Raw genomic sequence first — 11,098 nt, forward strand, 5'->3', positions numbered from 1 at the left:
CCTAAAAATAAACAATAGTCAAAAGCACAACAAATTACAAAATTTTCACAAAAAAATAACAAGTGAAAGATACAGTGTAACCGAGTTTTATAAACCCCAAACCCAGCAGAAAATATTAAGAATAACAAAATTTTAACTAGCCTTAAAAAAAATAAAAACATTTATATAATTATAAATTACACCATACTAAAGAACACATGATGAACAGTAGGTACTAACACATAATATAAATCACACGTTAAGTCAAAATCCCTTTTGAATATTAAATCCTTTCTAAAGACCGTGTGAGTTTTCCCCATAGAGTAGTTAAGCCCTCTGTGCCAGTGCTCGATTAAACATACATACATTTATAGTATGCACATAAAATTACATTAAATATTATTGCTGTACGGACGGTTTTCAATGGCATTCCCTGAATGTGTGTATAGGATTGGTGGAACAAAGGATCCAATGGTGCGTATAATTGACATATTTGATTGTTTAACTTGTATTAGCAAAGTCAGTAAATTCCACGAACCGGATCTACTGGCACCACAAAAGGGCAAAAAATAATACCTAAAAAGAAACAAAAGGGCCGAAGCAAAGGCCTTAGCCTAAGAAAACACAAATGGGTTGACAAATCAATTCGAAAGAGTTTGCTTAAAAAGATTTAATGCGCAATTTAATTCTGCATTTGTCTGGGCATTTATTTTATTTAAAATAAAAATAATTTTTAAATGTCAAAACTAATTGCAAAAATAGCTCCAAACTAATAAAAAAATAAGTTTTGTAGCAAAAACTTTGAAGTAGGTCACATTAGATAATGAAACAAAACTGACAAACTAGTTGAAAGCCAACCAAAGGGAACTTTATATTTATTTGTGTAATTATTTTCAACAAGGTTTTTTTCTTTATTTGTTACTTTGTGTTCTTACGTCATGTAGATTTGTTGATTAAGTAATGGACTTGCAAACTTTATGCTTGGCAAGGATTTGCTTTGTCAACTGACTCTGGTTTATTTAGCAGCAGAATCTCCTTAGCAGACAGTAAGTTCCCTGTTGTATATGTATGTATGTATGGAATAGAAACATTTTGGCATTTGTCAGATTTCTCTCAATCGTAATGTGAACAATGATTATTCATTTAATTGTGTACACATGCAACAATCACCGACTTGAATCTGACATTGTCATCCTGTCCGGATCACTCAACAAGAAATTCGATTTATAAAACGGGCAACAAAAGTGTGATGGATTGCTTTGCAGATTCGATTGCCTGCAAGTGAGAGGTCTTCATCCTTTGAAATTTGTAAAATGGGAAGTACAACATAAATTGTTGCATATTGTTCATATAACTCGTCCTAAAATACTTCAAAGGAAAATTACGCAGGCGAGCATTCCTTGCGCAATCTTTACTAACCTGTGCTGACATGTTGTCATATTTTCAGATAGATTTTTACTTTTTCTTACTTTTTTTTCCAAGTTGAATTTAAAGGCCATAGTTTTAAACTAGCTTCCAAGCAATCTTAAGAGCGTGTGCTGATAAAAAATTTTATTTTAGGTCAAACACATCTTTTCATTGTATAATGGACTTCTAGACTTGAACTCGTATTAATACTTTTCATTGATTGGCATTCAAGCCTTAAAGTAACAAATCGCCCTATAAAAATCCCGATGTTTGAGCAAACATTTTTTTTTTGTTATAATATAGTTTAAGTTAAGATATATAGATTAAATATATTTATACCTTTTTTAAGCCAAAAAACCAAAGAACAAGGAATTAATTTGGATCAAAGGTTGAAAACTGTAAGTTTAATTTATATGTAAGATTAATAATTTAGAAAATATTGTTTTTGTCCTTTGGCTATCTGGGTTTTTGGGTATCTATCCTTTTTAAATTGAATGCGTGGCAGCACTGTTCACTAACAAGCTGCAGTCCACAGCCTGGCAATCATGTAATGTAGCGAAGCATCAACACAAACACACGGGCTGGAGCTGTGTGGGAGGATGTGCTGCTGCTGATTGCACAAAGGATGCCCCTCAAGTACTTGGTGACGTGTTGAGCAAAAGAATAAAACTAGCAGCCTGCGCCCGGCAGGTGAACGGAAGATCCACTGCACCTGAGCTGGGAACTTGCTTGCTGGAAGATAAGTGATGGTGTGGGGTAACCTGGCAATGGTCGAACAGTTTACTACACGGTAAAGGAAAGGAAACCATAGCAAGTCCTTATGAATGCCTGGTCTTAGCTGCAAGTGTTTTCCATCACAGTTTATAATTGAAATACGCAATTAAGGAACTTTTCGTTACGCTTTAAACCAATGAATACAAAGAACACGTGTTCTTACATAAGTGCCTATTGTTAAAAAATGGAAGCCACGTAATAGCGCCAGCAACTAGCAAAGGGAAACCATTGTTATAAACAAATAATCTATTACAATTTGTTGAAATGCTTTCATATCCTTAAAACATGCATTTGTAGGAGAACCATGAAATATTTTAGCAATTCAGAAAGCTTAACTTTGTTTTAAAAATAAATAGTTTTAATGAATGCCAATTTCGTTAACAAGCCAATTAATGTCAAAAGAGCTTACTTTTTAAGGAAACTGAAAACATGGCAGCACAGCAGCAAATAACAAGAAAAACCCCTTTGGTCCCATCTGGCGTATGAGTTATTATGGTTCCTTTTTAAAGAACCCTCAATTTAAATGGAAAGTTAACCGGATATTGTTTCTTACAAACACCACCTGGCGTATGAGTAATATGAGTTTTTTTAATGCATTGTTTTGGACATTTCGAAATTCCTCAGAATTCCGAATTGTTTGCCCTTTCTAAGCTCTTCTATCCGATGAACTTAAATTAGTTTTATAAAAGCTAACAAGGCAAGGAAAATTCTTTTGTGCGAAACCTTTTGCATTGGTTTGTCCCCACTTCATTGTGTACACTTTTCACCCATTTCAACCCATCCCCCATTAATTTCACATCCCTGTCTCACCCTGGTTTCGGCCGTAGTCCAACCATAGAAGCCTCATCATCGTCATCATTTGAATACTTCGTCTGATTGTTGCATGCAGTGGCTGTTGTTGTTGCTACTTTAGCTGATGTTGTTGCCAGGACACGTGCATCGCCGAGCTTTGCAGTTGACATTCCCTTACGCACGTTGCCTCCTTTTGGTCCTTGTTTTTCTTGTTGTTTCTGATGCTGATGCTGATGCTGGTGCTGTCGTTGTCAAAGCAACATGCAATGCCAAAGTATTTGTGATGCAAGTGCGTAGTTTTGCTCGCAACAAGGATCGTTGAGGCTGCCCTGGGATGTGGGGCATTTAATGTGCGGCGGTTTTTAAAGGGGGTTGGCGAAAGATTACTCAAAGCTGATAGGGGGCTAATGGCTTATGTTTGAGGTAACTATGCCAATGGAGTGCGCTGATTTCACTAACAAATTTTTGTTACCCTAAAAAGCATTAACTATTATAAATGACAAAAAAAAATTAAAGACATTAAATGTCTTTAATATAGGAATATAATTTAGCTTTGTTTTTAGGCAATGAAATACATTTTAATGCTTGCCTAAAACAAAAAATTAAATAATAATATGACTTTCTCGTTTTTTTGGCTTTAAACTGTAATACTTTTAAATAAAAATTCGTATTCCCGAAACCAATTTTAATAAAAATAAATTAAATCTAATATAAAGACGTACGCTTTAACCAATATCCTTTTTTTGTAGTTTAACAGATACCGATATAAGTTTGAGTTGTAGGGATGTCTTAACCGTATTTATCAGGGAACGTAAACAAATTTGTAGTATTGTACACTATTTATGCATTCATTCTTGCCAAACTTAAAGCCCTATTTAAAAAGGTAGATATAAGACCTTGAGCCCTCCGCAAGGTTTAACTTGCTTCTCGCAAAAAGCTCGCCACGTCACACACGGCAACAGTTGGGTTCTGTGCGCGAGGGAAAACTATATGGGGTGGTGGCTAGCTGGGGGGTGAACTTATTGGATGGGGGGTGTTCGGCTGAGCTAATAGAGCGCCGTGCAGTGCCATAAGTGCAAGCAGAATGCCACACTTATGCGCACACAAGCACCCACGCACACACTCTCCTTCTCGCACACACACATCACCAGCTTTCTCTATTGACGCACTCGAAACGGTAGCTTCAAGTTACCGGTTCACAATGCCCGCTTGCACACAGGGAGAAAATACTGGTCATTTAAGTGTTTATTTCAGGAAATACTTATGAAAATAAAAATAATTCTTCAATGGTTTAAAAACCTTTAAAAACAGACCCTGGGAAAAAAAGCTTATAACGAACGTATAAAAGAATTACTTAAATCAGAATTTAAGAAATTTTATATGGTAGCACCTAAAAGATTTGTCTGCAATATTATAAAACGTTTTTTTTCAATTTTTTCATTAGTTGTTAAAACTTAAAATCAGAAAAAAATAAATACAAAAAAACTAGTACTTTTTTCTTAAAGAAATAAAAGAAAATACTTACTTAATTCTTATTGTATCGCTGAAAATATATGTAAAGTAATGTATGAATTAAAAAGTTGAGTTTTTATTAAAGAAAGTCGATTCTAGCATAATTTTTTTTCCAGTATGCAATTCCCACTGGTCTATTTCTATCCCACTTCCACCTGCCGCCCGATTTGATTTAGCGTTTAGCGTCGACCGAGAAACGTTGAGCTGCAGTCGGAGAAGCACTCGAATTTCGCATTCACATTCTCATTCGCCAATTAGCAGCCGGCGCGAGCGCGTCGCGTTTGCGGAAAATAATATTCCCCTCGACATTTTTCTGAGCTGGAAAACTATTCCCCGCGATCAATCTTGAGAGCGATCACTGTTTGATTGTACCCAATACAAGATGGAGATGGCCACTCGGGGAGCGAATGTGATGTGGTTTCGCCACGGACTGCGGCTGCACGATAATCCCGCTTTGCTGGCCGCACTCGCCGACAAGGATCAGGGTATAGCCCTAATTCCGGTGTTCATATTCGATGGCGAGAGTGCAGGTGAGCCAAGAATTTGCCCTACACAAACTATAGTTTAAATCGCAATCGTACATGGTAGTCTTTGGAAATTAGTCTTAATTAATGGCAGATACAAAAAACATACAATTGCAATACAGTAAAAACATATGTTTAAAGCTCACTTAACTTGTAAAATGTAAATTTAACAAATAATAGGTATATATTCAGTAACATTGAACATCATACCATAAAATATTAATTCTTTTGTGGTACAAAAACAGATAAATTTAATTTGAAATTTTAATTTTAAGACGCAAATTCTTTAAAAACGTAATTAAGACCTTGTAGACCTGCACTCTTTTGTAGATTTGACAATTTTAATTTAAGCAAAATCATATAGCATTTTAATTTGCTTAAAACACTTCCTAAATATTGGGTTTAATCTTTGTGCATATATTGTAACTAAACTAGTATAAATACATAAACAAAAAAAGGAACAGAAATATAAACAACATAACAACAAATACCGGTCTTTAGTGGGTTAAAATTACAAAAACTTTTAGCTTGATTGCCATTACACGCTCATTCTACGTATGAGCTAATATCATTTTTTTTTTTTGCGACTTGCTTCGGTTATCAAATACGCCCGCTTTCCCCATCCCCTGCGAATTCAGCGATTTTGCTGCTCGTGAAAATGTGGAAAAGGGGTTTGCGGAAGGGGCAGGGAAAACCTAATGCACTTTTGCATGATAGAACAAAACAAACGATGCGTTCTAATGCGATTTGCGGCTGGCGGTTTTGCGAATACGCTGTCGAATCGCTGAGAGAGATATAGAAAGACAATGCAAAATGGGTAAAGAGACATTGAGAGCAAACCAGAATACGCTAGTATAATACCTTTTGTGCTAGCGTTTAAAAAGCTCACTTCGTGAAAAAGGGTAGAAAGAGATGGAGGTTTCCATAGAACCCATAACTTGACCGATAAGAGCCGTTTTGTGGGGAAAAGCGGGAAAACAATTATTACAATGCAAAATGGAAAACGAGTTGAACTCAACGTTTTGTGTGCGAAAAAGCTGCAGATAGCTGACTTGTTTAGAATGCATAATTTGGATATACTTGTGCAGTCTTAAAGGTTTTAAACTTGTTTTAATTCTAGAGAACCAGAAAAGTGAAACAGATCTCCAATGTGACTTTAACAGATAATAATTTTATATGCTTCAAGTGGAGAAGAAAAAATATATGTCATATGATTAAATATAATAAGTATGTCATTAGAAGACTTAAAAATCCAAAAAGAAAAGTCTAAATTAGGAAAGTTGTAGTGTTAAAAAAGCGAGAAATGTGCGATTTATATCAGCTATATTGCAAAAGTAGTTGGAGTTTTCCGTACAAATTAAAAAAAAGTTTTAAAATGACTATATGCAATGAAAAAAAAAAACAAATTTTATTTATATATACATATTAGTTCCGTAAAACACTATAAAATCGTTTTAATCTGGCAGTTTTCCCATAACTTGCTCACGCTTGGTCATAAAAAATCAATCAACATTCGTTATTTAAATTTATTTAATTCTTTAATTTTGCAATTTTTCATCACATCTTCTAAAAATAGATTATAAATTTATATCTGCTTCTTTTTTGAAACTTTTAACATGTCCCAAACCCTTTAAAACTTAAATGTAACTTGATAGTTTAAATATATATATAGAAAGTAAAGAAATTTACTAACAACTCACCCAATATTTTCGAACAGGAACCAAGTGCGTGGGCTACAACCGTATGCGCTTCCTGCTGGACTCGTTGCAGGACATCGATGAGCAGCTGCAGGCGGCGACCGAAGGACGTGGCCGCCTCCACGTCTTCGAGGGTGAGCCGGCACACATCTTCCGGCGACTGCACGAGCAAGTGCGTCTTCACAGGATCTGCATGGAGCAGGATTGCGAGCCAATTTGGAACGATCGCGATGAAAGCGTTCGTTCGCTGTGCCGGGAACTGAAAATCGATTTTGTGGAAAAGGTGTCGCACACGCTCTGGGATCCACGCACGGTGATCGACACCAATGGGGGCATTCCGCCGCTTACCTATCAGATGTTTCTGGTGAGGAACCTTTAAATTTAAAATTTTAAATAATATTTATTATAATACACAATTTTTTTTTTAATCAATTAATCTTGATTTTCTTAAAATTATAACACAAAGCAATTTGTAAAACTCAAAATAAGTGGTTCACATATATAAAAACAGCAATCCCATTATTCAAAAACGTAATGAAAAAAACAAAGCAAAAAAATAACATATATGTTATATTTAAATACTTCAGGCGAGCCGCTCTAGCTCCATAAAAGTTACTATTAGATTTTACTATAAGATAGCTATAATACAAATTATATATATTATATATATATATTATTATACTCAGCCATTTTATATATTTTTTAAATCTCTTAATATGAAATATTACAATTCCTTAAAGTAATGACTTCTTTCTTAGATACACTAAAATAGAAATGATTTGTTTCTTATGCTTGGGTAAAAGTTTTAATTAGAAACCAAGACTTTTTGTAGTTTTTAAAAGAGATTTTTATTTAAAACTAACTTTAATTTAAAGAAAGTGTTTTCCAAGTTTCAAATCTGTAATTAAAAATTCTTGCAGGAAACGGTGCATATAATGACTTGTTTATATTGGTAGATGAACTAAATTAGAAATCAAAAACATTTTTTTAGAATTTCAGAGAGATTTGTGTATAAAACTATGTTTAGATTAAAGAAAGTGTTTTCCAAGCGTATTATTTCATCTTGCAGCACACGGTGCAGATAATCGGGCTACCACCGCGTCCCGCCGCCGATGCTCAGCTCGACAACGCATCCTTCGTGGAGCTGGCTCCCGAAATGCGCCAGAGTCTTGGCTACTTCGAGCGGCTGCCCACGCCGGAGCACTTCAACGTTTATGGCGACAACATGGGCTTTCTGGCCAAGATTAACTGGCGCGGAGGCGAGACGCAGGCGCTCCTTTTGCTGGAGGAGCGGCTTAAGGTTGAGCAGCATGCCTTCGAGCGGGGCTTCTACCTGCCCAACCAGGCGTCGCCAAACATCCTGGACACGCCCAAGTCGATGAGCGCCCACTTGCGCTTCGGTTGTCTATCGGTGCGCCGCTTTTACTGGTGCGTCCACGATCTCTTCAAGAATGTCCAGCTGCGTGCCTGTGTGCGTGGCGTTCAGATGACGGGCGGAGCCCACATTACGGGCCAGCTCATCTGGCGGGAGTACTTCTACACCATGTCGGTGAACAATCCGAACTACGATCGCATGGATGGCAACGAGATCTGCCTGAGCATTCCGTGGGCCAAGCCGAACGAGGACCTTCTGCAGCGCTGGCGCCTGGGTCAAACCGGATTCCCTCTGATCGATGGCGCAATGCGACAGCTCCTGGCCGAGGGTTGGCTGCACCACACGCTGCGCAACACGGTGGCCACCTTCCTCACTCGCGGCGGCATGTGGCAGAGCTGGGAGCACGGACTGCAGCACTTCCTGAAGTATCTGCTGGACGCCGACTGGTCGGTCTGCGCCGGCAACTGGATGTGGGTCTCCAGCTCGGCCTTCGAGCGGCTGCTGGACTCCTCGCTGGTCACCTGCCCGGTGGCTCTGGCCAAGCGACTTGACCCGGAAGGAGCCTACATCAAGCACTACGTTCCGGAGTTGATGAATGTGCCCAAGGAGTTTGTGTGAGTTATGATGTCAAACTAGTCGTATACTCAATATTGGTAACTTTAAGTAAAAATCACTCATGAGTTAGAAAAATTTACTGAGCTTTAATATGACGTCGTTTTTATATTCCAATCACCCAGAGAAAAACCCCATAATAAAATTAAACATTAAAATATTTGAATATAACATTGTTTTTCAAAATATAAACTTACTTAAAATTAACTAACATTTTTTATTGATTTATCGTATAAAAAAATTTTAAGTTTCAGTTTTTTTAATTCAAAACTAAATTTTCTTTTACTAAAAATAAAAATGAAAGTGTAACACACTTTAATTTAAACACAACACCACACAAAGCTAAATCAGTACCAGAAAAAATTTTTAGATTTACCATAATTTTTCTGTGGGTGCACTATCAGCCAGAATTGTGGCTTTTGCTTTTCATATTTGTATAAGAAATAATAACAAAGTATGATTAATATTTCACTCCAATATTAAAAATCGATCACTTATTCATATTTACCATTGAATTTCCCCAGTCACGAGCCCTGGCGAATGTCTGCCGAGCAGCAGGAGCAGTACGAGTGCCTGATCGGAGTCCACTATCCGGAGCGCATCATCGACCTTTCCTTGGCCGTGAAGCGCAACATGCAGGCCATGAAGGCGCTCCGCAACTCGCTGATGACTCCGCCCCCACACTGCAGGCCCTCCAACGAGGAGGAGGTGCGCCAGTTCTTCTGGCTGGCCGATGGGGCGGTTTAATTTAATGTAACCCAAGTCAATTTAAATCGGCATACACAATAAAGGAACTAGTACAATTCGTATATTATATATCATTAATAATGCTTTATTTTCGTCAATTAAAATAATTACTACAATACAATTTGTATTCATTTTATTTGGTTTCGTTTTATTTTTAACAGCTTATAACGTGTTACTCATATATCAATTTTATTCAGCTTAGTTTAAAAATCGTTTATGGTGTATATATATATAATTATTATTATCATTTGTATTACGTTATCAAATTATACTTTAATTAACAGCATTAATTAAATAGTTTTTGCTTTATTTGTATTGGTTTTTTTTACGAGAAAAATTGAACGCGAATTTATTTCAAATATTGAAATTTAATTTTATGTCGATCTATTGATCCGTACTTCGTTTGTCTTTCGTTTAATGAGAATTCCGTTTGTATCTTATAATTTGTCTAAATGGTTGTGTATATTTTATTTTAATGCCTAATTTTGGTGTTCCTTCTAGATGTGTGCCATACAAATGAGATATTGGTAGGGATTGATGGGACCTAAAAGGAGTTATTGTTGAAGTTTGAGTCCCTCGACAGTTTGCTACAAATAAAGTTGGAGAAAATTCAAACTCGACCAGGCCGAGCTTTTCGCTTACCCCCCACAAGGCCATTTCCTCGTATTGGATCACTGTAGGGAATACGCATTTCTCTTTAGACATTCCACATCCTCTGAATTAGTTGAAGTAAATTCGAGTAAACATTTAGAGCGTTGCTTGGCAAAAAGTTATTTTTCTGGTAAATGTAAATTGTACACATATATGGGTATCTGAGTAAATAATTGAACCAACCAATTCAATCAACCAACGAACGAGAACAAACGAGAACTCACAGCAAATAACAATTTGACGCAATTTATACTTTATGGAATATATTGTAATGCATTTCGCTTTTATCATTATTATATTTTTAAAGTACTCCCCGATTCAAGTGACCTCTCTGTATGTATGTACAAATGTTTAATATTGTATTCAGTGTGCTAAGTGGATGCCTGTGTTCGAACCGATTGGCTATAAAAATAAAAAGCTGCTTGTCCCCATTCCGTATGCAATATAATTTAAATCCCCTGATTTCTCCCCCAGCCAATTTCCATTCCCCATTAAGATATGGTGCTAGCTGACTGCTTTAAGCCTATGAGGTTCAATTAAATTCATTCGCCTTCTTTTTGCTTTTATCCATTTTACTGGGCACAAGTGCGTCATGGTATCATCGTGAATGTGGGTTTCTGGATCATGAAAATATAGCTTTACTAATGAATGATTCTGTTAAAAGCTTTCAATATATTTGGTTTTGGTAGAGATTGTAGTTTTAAAATGGACGTCTCATAGATAGATCAATAGTTTTACATAGATTTCAAGAGTTATTCCTTCATTTGAGCAGAATTAAGTGGCAGATAGTAAAAAACTCGAGGCGTTTTTGAGGATATGTGCCTACAGCAGAAGAGTACGGTGTATCTAAGGTGGTTTACTTTAAGGATCTCCTTTTATTTGGGCATTTTAGATATTGGCAGTTTTCTAGTGTCTTCGTGTGTTTGAAAAGTTTTGAGAACGGAAAAACACATTTCCTTGGCCAAATCGCATTACAATCTTAAAATGTTATTGCATGCAGCCAAGATAGAACATAATGCATGCAATCG

At 36.5% G+C, this 11,098-nt stretch overlaps 1 protein-coding gene across 1 annotated transcript; it reads left to right on the plus strand.

Moving 5' to 3' along the window:
* The first annotated feature begins 4,698 nt into the window (after positions 1 to 4,698).
* Positions 4,699 to 9,555, plus strand: LOC128252014 (cryptochrome-1). Its single transcript, XM_052979375.1, has 4 exons — positions 4,699 to 4,994; positions 6,706 to 7,049; positions 7,755 to 8,674; positions 9,197 to 9,555. Exons 1-4 carry the CDS (start codon positions 4,847 to 4,849, stop codon positions 9,417 to 9,419), a joined length of 1,635 nt encoding a protein of 544 aa, XP_052835335.1. The 5' UTR covers positions 4,699 to 4,846; the 3' UTR covers positions 9,420 to 9,555.
* The last annotated feature ends 1,543 nt before the right edge of the window (positions 9,556 to 11,098 follow it).

Source organism: Drosophila gunungcola, chromosome 3R (assembly GCF_025200985.1).
Source record: "Drosophila gunungcola strain Sukarami chromosome 3R, Dgunungcola_SK_2, whole genome shotgun sequence".
NCBI lineage: Eukaryota > Metazoa > Arthropoda > Insecta > Diptera > Drosophilidae > Drosophila > Drosophila gunungcola.

Excerpts from the sequence above, each read along its gene's own strand:
- LOC128252014 (XM_052979375.1), top strand. The coding sequence starts at position 4,847 with ATGGAGATGGCCACTCGGGGAGCGAATGTGATGTGGTTTCGCCACGGA. Across the intron at positions 7,050-7,754 it reads TTACCTATCAGATGTTTCTG|CACACGGTGCAGATAATCGG; the intron begins GTGAGGAACCTT and ends TTCATCTTGCAG. Across the intron at positions 8,675-9,196 it reads AATGTGCCCAAGGAGTTTGT|TCACGAGCCCTGGCGAATGT; the intron begins GTGAGTTATGAT and ends GAATTTCCCCAG.